Source organism: Myxine glutinosa, chromosome 3 (genome assembly GCF_964187855.1).
Source record: "Myxine glutinosa chromosome 3, kmMyxGlut1.1, whole genome shotgun sequence".
Taxonomy (NCBI): Eukaryota; Metazoa; Chordata; class Myxini; order Myxiniformes; family Myxinidae; genus Myxine; species Myxine glutinosa.
Genome location: NC_136263.1, coordinates 35,114,652 through 35,129,778, shown reverse-complemented (window position 1 = coordinate 35,129,778; position 15,127 = coordinate 35,114,652). Strand labels below are relative to the sequence as shown.

Here is a 15,127-nt window from a genome sequence, read left to right as displayed (position 1 = left end):
CAATCGACTTGCTGCACATAGTTTGGGGCATAACGTTCGTTCCGACGTCTGTAGACACGTGCACGTCCATCAGCGTGTCTCAGTAGAAAGCGGGACTCATCTGTGAACAGAACGGCCCTCCATCTTGCACGTGCCCATCTCACTCTCTGTCTGCACCACTGCAGACTTTCAGCCAAGTGACGTTACATTGCACTGGTCTTCTAGGAAAAAGTCCTGCCGCCCGCAGTCGGTTACGCACTGTCTGGTCGGAGATTCTGCGTAGCCCAGGGATTTGGGTAGTCGTGGATGTTGCTGTTGTGGTTCATTCACGTAGGTGTCGCAACCGGATATAGCGATCTTGGGTGGCGGTAGTTACTCTAGGAGTCTGGGTCGACCTGACCTGGGTCTGTCACGAACACTTCCAGTGTTGTTGTACCGTGTCCATAGGGTGTACCACCGTTCTGTGAACCACCGTTGTTGTGGCCTTTTATACCCCACCAACAGAGATATCGGCAAGGGTAGATAGATGCATCGGTATTCAAATTGCGTTGTATTCCGTTTATCTTTTCTGACGATTCTTATTTTCACCGATGTCAAGTTTCTTTTTTTGAAGAGTATATAAATATACTGTTGCGGATCTCCCGAAGCCCGTCCACGTTACAAAGGGGGGATTAAACCCCTTTTTCCCCTTGGGTCTTCGTGTCCACGAGGCCAAATTGCCACCTCCGCAGCAAGCGTGAAAAAGGGTATCGGGTCGACACCGCACGTACCTTTGACCCACGCTGCCACGAAAACGGGGACCGGACCTCGCACAACAACACAACATGCATTTTAAAGGCCATTTTCCCTACTAGAGCGGGGGTTAGTCTTGCGGTCCCCATGACAATCTTCTCCATTTTGCCCTATTTTCTGCATCTCTCCTTGTTAACCCCCTTGCCCGCATTTCTTCTTCCACCATCTTTAGCCAAGTCTTTCTCGGTCTTCCCTGTCCTCTACTTCCTTCTACATTCATTTCCATCACTCTTCTCAACCAGTCACTTTCATCCTTCCTCAACACATGACCAAACCATCTCACCTGTTCCTCTTCACAGCATCAATCACAGGCTCTATTCCCATCATCTTTCGCAATTCATCATTTGTCTTCCTCTCTCTCAACGATACTCCGCACATCCGTCGAACCATTCGCATTTCCACCCTTTCCAACCTTCGTTGCTGCTCTACGTTCATTACCCATGTCTCACTCCCATAAATCATAACACTTCTCACACATGCAGCATACACCTTTCCCTTCAGCTTCAACGACACTCCCCTCATCATCAGCACGCCACTCAGTTCCCGAAACTTCTTCCATGCACATCTCACTCTAGTAACCGTTGCCGAGTCTGATCCACCTTCTCCATTCAGCATGTCTCCGAGGTAGCTTCCTTCTTCTACTCTACTTCTACTCTACTCTACTTCTACTCTACTCTACTTCTACTCCGAGGTAGCTCCTCTTCCTGGCTTCCTCCACCTCGCACAAGCCACGCTTAATCGAGTACGCCCGAGCGGTGTGCGTATCATGTGACTCGTGCTGTTATTTCTATTCAACCCGATTCGAGCGGTTCTATTCGTACTATGCTAGGCCAATGGATGGAGAGGACGGGAACGGTCAAATCAGAGGAAGAACACAATTTATTTACACAATGTGCAATAATCGGATAAAGGAAAGGGGACACAGAGCAGAAGCTTAATCAATCTTAACTTAAACCCAGACAAAGGGCCCACTCACTCACACGGGGAAATGGAGGAAGAAAGTTCGCGCGCCAAACGCGCCTTGGCGTCGTCCACTCCGGACAGCTCGCTCGGCGTGGCCCACTGGTGGTCACGGCACGTGCAGGGAGCGCAGGCAAGGAGGTCGCGCGTCTGTGGCCCGGAACGGGTCGCCTTCTCAAGCGCGATTAATACGGGGAAAGTTCGTGTACGATTGCAAACAGTTCAACCCACTCGTTCTGCTGCGATTCTCACTCGTACTTCTCTGATACCCCGACTGACTCGACTCATGGGCTGCGCGACTCGAATGTTCCTCAACTCTCACTCTCTGAGGCACTCCCTCTCCGACTGAGGCACCCGGGGCAGGGTTTTATGGCCCTGCCCCAGAGTCTTACTCGAATGTTCCAAGCCCTACCTCTCGTCGCCGTGGTAAGCCACTCCCCTCGAGCCCTGATTGGCGGCTCGTTGCTTACCGGCCACTCCCCCTGCAGCTCCTCCCTTCGGCCTTGCCAGACTTGTTCAGGCCGAGCACGTGGCATTTCAGCGCCAAAAGAACACCCTACTCACGGGCCTGCTCAACGCAAAACTAACGCAGGAAAGGAGACTACCTTACATTTACTAAGAAATAACTATAATATCGCGAGGCTACATGTTGTGGTGCATCTACCTACGAGGGGGGTTACCCTTTATTCCAAAACCACAACAATATATATATAAATATATATATATATATATATTATTTTTTTAAAATTATTATTATTTTTATTTTTTATTTTTTAATTAACAGGAATTGAAATCCTGCGTGGGGCTAGTGTGAAAAATTCTGACTCAACCAGGGACTCAAACCAAGGACCACCATCACTTTTGCAGTGACAACCCACTGAGCTATTGAGTCTCCAGAATCTCCTCAGAAATTTTCCACACTTAATGTGTGTTGCAAAACATTTTACCTTTTTTTCCCCTGAATGTGTGTACAACCGTAACGGGTTCTCGGGGGGAAAAAGGTAAAATGTTTTGCAACACCCCTTAACACTGCGAGCTTTATAATGGCTGATGTCTTACGTGCCTGCCAGGCAGACCCCGGATGTGAGCGTATGCGTATGTACGTGTATGCAAGTATATACTTCATACAGCAAGTGTTTCTTGTCAGACCATGCATGTTGTCCTTTTTTAAAACATGTATATGTGTGGTGTATCTATCTATCTATACATACATACATACATACATACATACATACGTATATATATATATATATATATATATATATATATATATATATATATATTGTTGCGGATATGGGATTTGGCCTCCATCCATATCCGCTTGTAAATATTCCCCTATTTCCCCAATACTCCCCAACTATCCCCAATCCCCCATTCCCTAGTCCCATTGTCTGTAAACAACACTCTGTAGAACCGACCTTCCCCTTTTTCCCCCATTAAATGTCGTACCCAGGTCCACCGCATCTCACGTAGACAACTATAGGACATCTTGCTAGTTATTCTTAGTCTATGTCAGTTAAGGACTCGTTTCCATTAATTCTGACTCTTCGTTGCACCAGAATGTGATTGTATGGCACCAGTAGTGAGTTTAGGACCTCCCAATACCTCCCCACAACCTCATCTCCGCATCCTCCCATCATCTCATGGAACTACAACAACAACTACAACAACAGAGGGGGGCGGCGCGGCGCGGCGCGGGGAGTGTGCGTCCTCACTCCGGCTTGGTTAGCCGCCATTGCCCATGTGCTCCGACGGGGTTACCACTCAGGGGCTGACTGTCAGCTCCTCGTCAAGGGCGGAGCCCGGTAACCCCCCGCACCCAATAAGAAGCGGCGGGCCGATTCCATCTGGGGCGGAGCTAACGAGCCGAGGGCGTGTCACTCCCCGCTGGATATACGCAGCCACTTACCGGAGGTGACGTGAGATGCGCCCCCAGCTTGAGGAGAAACAGACGCCACCTCCAGCGCGACGATACCTCCCCGCATATCTGGACCGGACCGTGTGGATCCTGTCCCTGAGCCAAGGTGCACCTTGAGCCATCGATTCTGCCCTTCCTTGCCATCAATCCCTGTGTGAGTCAGTCTTGTCCCGTTTATCTGTGGTCTGTCGGGGCTAAGATAAGACCGTGTTTAAGTGCCCACCTTCCTATGCTGTACCTCTTGTCCGTGTAATCTAAACGTTCTGCATACAAATATTATAACCTCCTCCGGAGGTCTTGAGAACTGTACCCCTGGTGTCGTGTCATTTAATCCCAGCCGTTGTGTCCTTTCCTTAATTGATTTAGCATAGCGCAACTTAGTCAACGTTCGAGTGGAATCGGGTAAACTGTGCAGACGCGGTCATACCAAACCGCTCGGTAAACTAACATCCAAAACCGCGTCTGTAACATTTGGTGTCGGGAAGTGGGATTCGATCCGGAGCGCGTTTCACGCGCTCGAAATTATAACGGCGAAATTTGATTGTGTTTTACAAAAAAAAAAAAAAAACCCGAATTTTGAAAGTCGCGCTATGGCAGACCAAGACGGCTGGGTTCCGGTAGAGGAGAGTGAGGCAGGGTCGATCCAGGACCAAAATGAGGGACATGAGGAGAGCGAAGCAGTGAGGGTAGCAGGGTCGCAAAATGGCGTCGTCGCGCACGAGGTTACGGGTGCACAAAATGGCGCTCTCGCGCACGTGGTTACAGCGGCACCAAATTTTGCCGCGCCCGTGACCGTACCACTACCAGCGGGCTTTGATGTGGGGGACTTCATGGCGCAATTCACCGAGATGCTGAGAATAGAGGGGGAGAGATTGAGTAATAAAATGGATGCTCGGAGTGAGCAAATTGAAGCAACAATAAACGGAATGAGGGCCGATAGGGAGGAAAGGGAGCAGAGGGACAGAGACCGCAAGTTGGGCGAAAGGGTCCCAGGGGTGCACGAGGAGGTAAAGCGGGTCGAAAAGCGCTGGTTGAGCGAAGCGGAGGAAAGCACGGGTACAATGACGGGGGTAGAAATCGCGACACGGGGTTTGGAAAAGCCGGCGACCGATGAGGTAGAGGGTGTTTTATTAAAACCAACGGTCGTCGAGGTGAACAAAGAAATTATGGGTATAGTTGAAATTGGAGAGACCGGGGACTTAAAGTTAAAAGAGCAACAATCGGAGGAAGGAATGGAAATTGCTCAAAGTCTAAATGCACATCCTGATGCTGTACTCGCTAATCCAAATGGAAGTTTGCAGGCTTTGGTGCAGGGAGGAAGAAGAACCCCAAAGGTGAGACGTGCTGTATATTGTGCGGGTAGATTTTGTAAGAGGATGTTTAGCGACAAAAGAATTTTCACGCGCTTGGGATCGAGGAAGCATCCGGGCGTTGGTGAAGGGTCCCGTGTGAGTGGAAATGGCACGCGTGGGAGGAAAAAGTGTGCGTCGGCGAATGGGTGTGTTTTTGTGAGGGTGAAAGGGGTAGCGTATGCTTGTAAGCATGCAAGTAAAGCATCGACGGTAACCAGGTTAGCGGTTAGGGCGACGGATAGCCGATGCGAGCGCTCGGTGCGAGGGGTGCTTTGTTGGGTGCGAGGCCCGGCGCGGGTCGATGCTGCGTCGCTTCTCTTCGAAGCGTCGTTGCCGATTCGGGCTTGGCCCCGCCCCGCACGGTCGAGTCCGGGCTTTGTCGGGCGAGGCGACCGGTCCGGTTCGAGGGCGAGTGGGAGGAAGCGGAACGGTGCCCCCTCGTGGGGACGGGGTTCCGACCGAGGGAGATTGAGCCATCGGGCCCAGGACCGCAAGGTGCCGCGCCGAGATGGTGCGTGGAATCTCGGTCCAACCAAACCACCTCCCTTGAACCGAAAGCCGGACGGATTCAACCTGCAGGCGACCAAACCACCCGAATTCATTGCTCGGCTTTACGAACCGAGTTTAATGATGTCACGGCGCACCGAGAGGCATTAGTAAGTAGACTGTGTGATGAGGTTAGTGTTTTGGCCCCGAAATTAGAGAAAAACAAAATTTGATGATTGGCAAAGGATTGGCAGTAATGATTGGCAGATGATGGGTAGTGATTGGCAAATTTTTGATTTGTTGAAATTTGATGTGCAAAATTGGTAGTGAGCGATGGGCCCGGTGGGTAAGGGTGGCATCCCTGCCACCTTTCCCAGGTGGGGCAAATGCGCAATAGTTTATGGGGTGGCTATGACAACCGAGCCAGGGAGGGCTTGGATAATGATAGGGATCTAGCGAAGATGACATTAGGTAACGTTAAGGTTAGTTAGTGACAAGGATACCTGTAGTGGGGACGCAGGTAGTTTAGTGTGGATGATAATGACGTGGGAGCGCAATAGTTTAAAGGGACGACTGGGAAGCGCAAGTTTCAGAGGGGAGTAGTTAGATGAGATGATGCCGTGTGTGTGAGGATTGAACAGGTGTGATTGCACAGGTGTGCAACTGAACAGGTGTGTGGAGCAGTGGATGAGTAGTGAGTGTTGTGGATCAGCGCGAATGCGCTTGGGGAGAGAAGGGTGCAGGTGGCACCAGGTGTGAGAGCACAGGTGTGCAAGTACAGGTGTGTGGAATATATGGAGCAGAGAATGAGTGGTGTGGAGAGAGTTGGAGTAAGTGGTACGGAGTGGTGTGCATGGTGCGAAGGTGTGGATGGGGGAAGAGTGGACCCCTTTCACGAGTACCCGGGGCGGGTAGTGTAAGTGTTAGGTAGAGGGTATAGGTAAATTGTGGTTGGATATTGGCATTTGTAGTGCGATTGCAGAATGGTATTGTGGATGGGTGCATTAGTGTTGTGGAAATGGCTGGGCGTGTAGCCTGTTAGTGTGTGTAGTTGGTTGGGCACTCCACCACTGTGAGGATGTCGGCCAGGTGAGGCCGCAGGTGGGCTCTGAGAGCCGGTAGTAGTTGTTGTGGATGGGGCCCGAGGATCCGGAGGACGGACCCGGGTAGCCCAGTGCCAGAGGGCACCGAGTGGGGTGACAGAGCCAGGAGGGGCCTGCCCCAGTTAGATAGGTTAGGGTGAGGAGCAGGTAAGCTCGGAGGCAACTGCAGTGGTGGAGGTGTGCAGGTGGGTAGACCTGCTGGGAGAGCTACACGTCGCAGCCCAGAAATTGTGCGAAGGCACCGGGCGATGAATCGGGGGAGTGAGACCCCAAATTGAGAGGCACCACAGTTTGGTCAATGGGAATTGGTTTTTAGAACCCATAGAGTAAGTTGGCCAATGGATTGGCAGGGAAAGACCCCGGGTAGTGTAAAGTGTGTTAATGTCATTTAGAGGATAGTTAGGATTGAAGTCTCCTCGCACCATCTACATGCACTCACCTGAGATGACGTACCTCCACACCATGCCATGTTTTGTTATTTTATTGTGCAGATGTTTGGAATGTGAGACGCATCATGACGTGGGTGTGACATTGTGTTTTGTTGTTCCATCTCTTCCTCCTTATGAGGATTGATGATGAATTTGGTGATGGCAAATTTTGGATAGAGGGATTGTGGAGACGAATTTGGTATAGGGGAAATATGGGGAAGACGTGACAGTAGTGACGAATTTGTAAATGTGTAGATTTTTGTACATATGGGGTAAGGGCAAGGGTAGGGTAGGTGACAGGGGGGTGACGTACGGTAGGGACGAGCTTTCTCACTTCGCCCTCCGTACGCATTTCGCCTTGCATTGCCTTATTGATGTGTACCCTTGTGACCTTACCCCTCGCTCATTGTCTTTCCCCTTTTGTCTCCCACATGACCTGTGCGCCATTGGGTGCCGAGGGGAGCGTGCGTGCGTCGGCCATTGTGCGCCCGAAATTCCCAGAACCAGCTGTCTGCATCGATGCACCACATTATGGACCACATGCCTGTGGCCGAGCACCACTTATAGAACCCATGGGTTGGGGCATGGCCCCTCTGCTGGAACCGGCCATGAGGGCCCGAAATCTTGCTGGCGGACCTTGGCCACAGGGCACCGATGCCCCACAGGTGAACCACACTAGTCGGCCCTGTGGGCCATAAATAAAATAAATAAAAAGGACACATTGGGTGCAAGTTTTAATACAAATAGGCCGCCAGTAAGCAAAGTAAAAGAATGACAACATCTGGAAGAACAAATAAGAATCACCAGCAGAGGGAGCCGAAGAGCAAGAGACACCTGCAGGGTTAGGGGTTGTTGTTTTTATTTTCATGAACAATGGTGACTGCACCGATTGGTGCTTGAGGGTGCTTTGGTGCGTTTTTGGGTGCTTTAATGGTGCATTGATGCAGAGCAGACTGTCTCCCCTCCAGAAAGAACAATCACAGGTCCTGGGTTAGTTTTGTAAATAAAAGTAGCGTCAAGTGTAAATAATGCTCCCTACCGGCTGTATGTTTAGTTTGAGGATTCTTTCCGCGATTCGGTTATCCTGTGGGTGTGTTTCTGTGAGGAGAAGGGTGCAACGTCGCAGGGGGACATATTTACTCATTTGTGAACATCTGTAAAACTGTCGCACTCAGGGTAGAGTTAATAGTAGAGGGAACTACATCTGAGTGCCACACTAAAGTAGGTAAAGATTTATCGGGTCGGGACGCCCCGAGGTAGAGAAGGGTGCAATGTTGCGGATATGGGATTTGGCCTCCATCCATATCCGCTTGTAAATATTCCCCTATTTCCCCAATACTCCCCAACTATCCCCAATCCCCCATTCCCTAGTCCCATTGTCTGTAAACAACACTCTGTAGAACCGACCTTCCCCTTTTTCCCCCATTAAATGTCGTACCCAGGTCCACCGCATCTCACGTAGACAACTATAGGACATCTTGCTAGTTATTCTTAGTCTATGTCAGTTAAGGACTCGTTTCCATTAATTCTGACTCTTCGTTGCACCAGAATGTGATTGTATGGCACCAGTAGTGAGTTTAGGACCTCCCAATACCTCCCCACAACCTCATCTCCGCATCCTCCCATCATCTCATGGAACTACAACAACAACTACAACAACAGAGGGGGGCGGCGCGGCGCGGCGCGGGGAGTGTGCGTCCTCACTCCGGCTTGGTTAGCCGCCATTGCCCATGTGCTCCGACGGGGTTACCACTCAGGGGCTGACTGTCAGCTCCTCGTCAAGGGCGGAGCCCGGTAACCCCCCGCACCCAATAAGAAGCGGCGGGCCGATTCCATCTGGGGCGGAGCTAACGAGCCGAGGGCGTGTCACTCCCCGCTGGATATACGCAGCCACTTACCGGAGGTGACGTGAGATGCGCCCCCAGCTTGAGGAGAAACAGACGCCACCTCCAGCGCGACGATACCTCCCCGCATATCTGGACCGGACCGTGTGGATCCTGTCCCTGAGCCAAGGTGCACCTTGAGCCATCGATTCTGCCCTTCCTTGCCATCAATCCCTGTGTGAGTCAGTCTTGTCCCGTTTATCTGTGGTCTGTCGGGGCTAAGATAAGACCGTGTTTAAGTGCCCACCTTCCTATGCTGTACCTCTTGTCCGTGTAATCTAAACGTTCTGCATACAAATATTATAACCTCCTCCGGAGGTCTTGAGAACTGTACCCCTGGTGTCGTGTCATTTAATCCCAGCCGTTGTGTCCTTTCCTTAATTGATTTAGCATAGCGCGACTTAGCCAACGTTCGAGTGGAATCGGGTAAACTGTGCAGACGCGGTCATACCAAACCGCTCGGTAAACTAACATCCAAAACCGCGTCTGTAACAATATATATATATATATATATATATATATATATATATATATATGTACATACATATATATATATATATATATATATATATATATATATATATATATATAAATATATATATATATATATATAATTATATATATATATATATGTATATACATATATATATATATATATATATATATATATATATATATATATATATATATATGTATGTATGTATGTATGAATGTATATATACAGTGCATTCAGAAAGTATTCAGACCCCTTCACTTTTTTCACATTTTGTTATGTTGCAGCCCTATGCTGAAATCGTTTAAATTCATTTTTTCCCTCATCAATCTACACTCAATACCCTATAATGACAAAGAGAAAACAGGATTTTAGAAAGTTTTGCAAATTTATTAAAAAGAAAAGACTGAAATATCACATTGACATAAGTATTCATACCCTTTGCTATGACACTTGAAATTTCGCTCAGGTGCCTCCCATTTCTCTTGATCATCTTTGAGATGTTTTTACATCTTGAATGGAGTCCACCTGTGGTGAATTCAATTGATTGGACATGATTTGGAAAGGCACACACCTGTCTATGTAAGGTCTCACAGCTGACAATGCATATCAGAGCAAAAACCAAGCCATGAGGTCGAAGGAACTGCCTGCAGAGCTCAGAGACAGCATTGTGTCGAAGCACAGATCTGGGGAAGCCTACAAAAAAAATTCTGCTGCATTGAAGGTTCCCAAGAGCACAGTGGCCTCCATAATTCTTAAATGGAAGGAGTTTGGAACAACCAGGACTCTTCCTAGAGCTGGCCGCCCGGCCAAACTGACCAATCGGGGGAGAAGGGCCTTGGTAAGAGAGGTGACCAAGAACCCGATGGTCACTCTGGCTGAGCTCCAGAGATCCTGTGTGGAGATGGGAGAAACTTCCAGAAGGACAACCAACACTGCAGCAGTCCACCGATCTGGGCTTTATGGCAGAGTGGCTAGACTAGACGGAAGCCTCGCCTCAGTGAAAAACACATGAAAGCCCACAGAATCCTGTTTCTCACAGTCTGAGAGTCCTTTAGGTGCGTTTTTGCAAACTCCGAGCAGGCTTTCATGTTCAGTTAGCCTTGTGGTTAAGCGTTTGGATGTTTGGCCCACATAATTGGCTTCACAATCTTCACATTGTATGTTGTAGATGACATTATTTCTGTCAAATTTGTTCACCTGGGCTTTTGGCTTTGACAGCTGTGCTCGTAAGGATGTTGTACTCACGCAGAATACAGCTTGTGGTTTCAGAAGCGTGTTGTATGTATGGAAGTGCCACCGTGTGTGGAGGTGTGGTTGGCTTGTTGTTGCCGTAGTTGGATTTCCGGCGACAATATTTGATAAATGCATTTGGGTAGTGGTTTTCTCGCAGTAGTTGGGTGACGTGCAGTATTTCCATCCGGTGTTGTTCATGATCACTGCAGTGTGTTTTTGCATGATCTACTAAGCTGCGATCACAACTTCTTTTTTGGCAGGCGGGATGGCCACTACGGTAATCCAATACTTTGTCCGTGTTAGTAGGTACACCTGCATGTGTAGCTTGCCGTTTCTGTCCCTGGAAAGATGTACATCCAGGAATGGCAGAGACCCAGCTTGTTCTACTTCACATGTCAATTGTATTGCTGGCCATGTTGAATTTATGTTTGTGTGGAAACGGTCAACATCTGCCTTCTTTATGATCGCGAATATGTCGTCAACGTACCGCAGCCACAACCTCGGAGAAGGCTCACCATGCAGTGTTCGATCTTCAAAGCGTTGCATCACCAATTTGGCGATGAGCCCTGAGATGGGTGAGCCCATCGGGGTTCCTTCATGTTGATGATATATGGTGCTGTCGAATACAAAGTAAGTTGATTTGAGGCAGAGTTGAATGAGTGTAATGAGATGAGTGTAAATGAGTGTAAAAACAAATAGATGGAACCCTTCTGTCTTTCGACTATTTGCGCCCGAATTTGTCTTAGACACTTGGGCTAAACCCAAAATGGCATTGAAAAACCTTTATAATACAAATTGCTCATCCCTTTATTTGGGCGGAGTATAGGCTACGGACCACTATGACGATCGCTTCCGAAAATAATGAAAACAAGCGTTATATACAATGTCCCCCGTCGTTGAAGTAATGTGAGTTGACAAAGTGGAAGATACAAGGCGGCCATCTTGGATTTTGACGTGGCAACCCAATTTTCAATAGCGTTCTCCCTCATGTGTAGATACACCCACACAGCAGATTAGAAGTTGGTACTTCGCTTATTTTTCAAGATATTCCGCTCACAAGGTTCAGATATACATGGCGTCAGACATACATGGCGGTGGCCATCTTTGATTTTGACGTGGGTTGCACCCACACACCAAATTAGGATTCGGTCCTTTGCTTACGCACGCACGGACGCACGCACGTTCGCACGCACGCCCGGACGCACGCACACACGGACGCACGCACACACGGACGGAGGGGAAAACCATAGTCCCCCTTTCGCTCCGCGGTGCGACGGGGGACAATAACCCAGGTTTCCAACATGAAGCAAAAACATGCGTACTGCTTATGTGCATATATAATACAGCATGGTTATATAGCTCGAATAATTCCAATTGCACTGGTTCATGGGCTGACACCAGAGGCTTTAGGCCTGAAGCCTGAGACCTATGCACCCTCACAAAATAGTGGACATATGATTTTCTTTTTTTTCAGGTTACAATTGTGTATATAGTCGGGCCAGCTGTCCCATCAGTGGGGTGAAGGCAGTCCATCCAAACATACAAACATAAATAGTCCAAAAACTAAGCGGATTTTATATAGATATAGAGATAATATATTTTTTAAAGCCACACAATAACATTCTTGTGCCCTGCGAGCAGGTGGAGCTAAAGCGTCGCTACAATGATCAACGAGTGAAGCGAGGCTTGCTTTCAGGCAGCCATTGGTATGACATTCAAGCTTACAGGGCCCTCAACCAGGCCCTAGGAAGGTCAGCCATATTTTTCGTTCCTTTTGCACTGACTTTTACAGCTGAGAAACATCAGGAAAAAAGATTTCAACTCTTGACTGCACATACCTGTAACTCACACCCTTTGAAGAGTCTCAAATTCGTACACCATGCCATGTTTCCAGATGCATCAGACACAAAAATGATTGGGGCTCTCTCCTCCTCGTCGATGAAAGATTTGCCAAAAACTCAAAAAAGTACATTTCTGGTATGTTTTTAATTACTTGTCTTCTGTCTTGTGATCGTCTGTATTTCTGGTTTTCCTTTTTTGATCACGGTACTTTATTGGGATTTCCCATACAGATGTCATTCAGCTCTTTCGTAACCTTTGGCAAGGTTTAAAAGTTATAACAGGCAGAAGAGCAAATGTTTGGGTTGGCCTCTTGGTGTTTACATATGAACCCTTAGCTCAAGTTTCACTCAAACTGAGGTTCAAATCACATATGCAGGCAGTCCTCGTTATACGCACTCCCGGTTAATGCATTTTCACTGATACGCAATGAGTAAAGTAACTAACACTTTTCACGATATGCCACGTATTTTCACTGGTACACATTTTTCCACCACCATGTCGAGAGTCCTGATAACACCAGGAGCAGTGACAACTTGCAATTTGACGCCATTTTATTTCCATCACGCACTGCGCGTCAAGCCTGTGCCCATTGGACGTGACGCGTAATGTGTTAGTTTTCTAATCAAGCTGTCTTTCTCTGTGCCCAAAAGGAAGGTTATATTAATGTATTTTTTTTTTTCCTTCTTCCAACGTGTCAGAATAAGCTTCCAATCAGACAGGATTTATTTTCGCATGAAACATATCGAAGCAAAAACCGTTTCAAATTTCAGTATAATTAATGCGAGAGTAAAGGTTCACACTGATGAATGCTTCATTTGAGGTATACAGCACGTGAGTAGAAGGAACCCACAGGTAGTGACAGAATGTAAAAATTTGAAAGAAGTGGAAAAAGGAACGTGAAAGACAGAAATGGAGGGAGATTAGAGAATTAGAAAGGATAATAATTGTGAGTGAAAAAAAACAGAGAGAATGATTCATTTATTGATTGATTGTGTGCTCTGCCTGAAGGCAAGTCATTTGGTGCTTCACAAAGGTGATACTGTGGGGTTTGCCATTGCCTTCTCAGCAGTAAGTTAGTGCAGGAGTTTGGAATTTGTTCAGGGTGCCGGTGATACAGGGCCTTCAGAAAGTATTCGCACCACTTGACTTTTTCCCATTTTGTTGTGTTACAGCCTGAATTTGAAATGGATTCAATTGAGATTATTTTTTTTGGTCACTGATCTGCTTATAATACCCCATAATGTCAAAATGGAATTTCTTTTTAAGAAATTTTTACAAATAAAAAAAAAGCTGAAATGTCTTGAGTCAATAAGTATTCACCCTCTTTGCCAAGACACTCCAAATTGAGCTCAGGTGCATCCAATTTCCTTTGATCATCCTTGAGATGTCTCGACAACTTGATTGGAGTCCACCTGTGGACACCTCAATTGATCAGACCTGATTTAGAAAGAAACACGCCTTTCTATACAAGGTCCCACAGTTGACGGTGCATGTCAGAGCAGAAACTCTACCAGGAAGTCCAAGGAACTGTCTGTAGAACTCCAAGATATAATTGTGAGGAGGCATAGATCTGGGGAAGGGTATAAAACAATTTCTAGAGTGTTGAAAGTTCCCAAGTGCACAGTAAGCTCCATCATTAGGAAATTTAAATAATATGGAACTACCCAGACTCTTCCTAGAGCTGGCCGTCCGACTAAACTGTGCACCCGAGAAAGAAGGACCTTGGTCAGGGAGGTGACCAAGAACCCAATGACCACTCTGATATAACTTCAGAGTTCCTTGGCTGAGATGGGAGATTGGGAGAACCTGCCGGAAGGACAATAGTGTTTGCAGCACTTCACAAATTTAGGCTTTATTTAACGTTCAGTACTGTACTTATTTATTTTCTCATATTTTGATGCATTTATGGTGGGGATACATTTAGTGTTTTATTTATTTGTATACATAGTCGAGGCTCATGGAAGAGTGAGTACACTGAATGGATCACGACGTAATGATGCAAAAAGGACAGTGGAGGGACTGGAGAAGCAGCAACAGCAGTTGAAGGCCAAGATCGAGGGACACTTGGACAAACAATGGGTGAAGGGAGGGAAGAAGGGCAGGAGAGGATGCATGGGGTGGACAAGATGGATACAGAAAGAAACTCCAAGAAGGGGAAACTGGAAATTTGGAAGGAGGAGGGATTGGAATTAGGACTTAACGAGGGTAGAAAATATCATGGTTTTGTATTGGGGGGCGATCTGCAATGGTGGTGAACAGCTGTCTGAAGGACCTGCAGGGAAGGATGAGATTGAAGAGAATGTAGAAGTTGGTTCCACAGGCAGGAAAAAAAAGGAACAAATGAGTGGAGGTGAGCAGTGATTCTGGATTTAGGTAATTTCACCAGAACGGGGTTGGTAGTGGACCGTGTGTGCCCTGCAGAAATCGGGGGGAAGGGGGGGGGGGGTGAGGGCAAAGGATGGAAAGTACTGAGGGTGCAACACCAGAAAGGAGGCGGAAGAAGACAGAGAGACCACCGAGCTGTTTGCGATGGAAAAGTGATCGGCTCATGGACGCAGCTTCATCGCGAGATATCCCAATAATCTTTAAGGCCTTGGTTTCCATGGTGTCAAGCTGAGCAAGATGTGAGGCAGGGGAGACAGCCCAGATGGGAGA

The 15,127-nt window shown here is 47.6% G+C and overlaps 1 protein-coding gene across 3 annotated transcripts in view; it reads left to right on the top strand.

Annotated features, from left to right (window-relative positions):
- BRIP1 (BRCA1 interacting DNA helicase 1) overlaps window positions 1–15,127 on the top strand; it is an 86,121-nt gene that overhangs the window by 67,113 nt on the left and 3,881 nt on the right. For all 3 annotated transcript variants that reach the window (XM_078773863.1, XM_078773864.1, XM_078773862.1), the window contains exons 18-19: window positions 12,272–12,381; window positions 12,525–12,607. In XM_078773863.1, coding sequence (XP_078629989.1) covers window positions 12,272–12,381; window positions 12,525–12,607 — 193 coding nt within the window. The remainder of the gene's footprint in view (window positions 1–12,271; window positions 12,382–12,524; window positions 12,608–15,127) is intronic.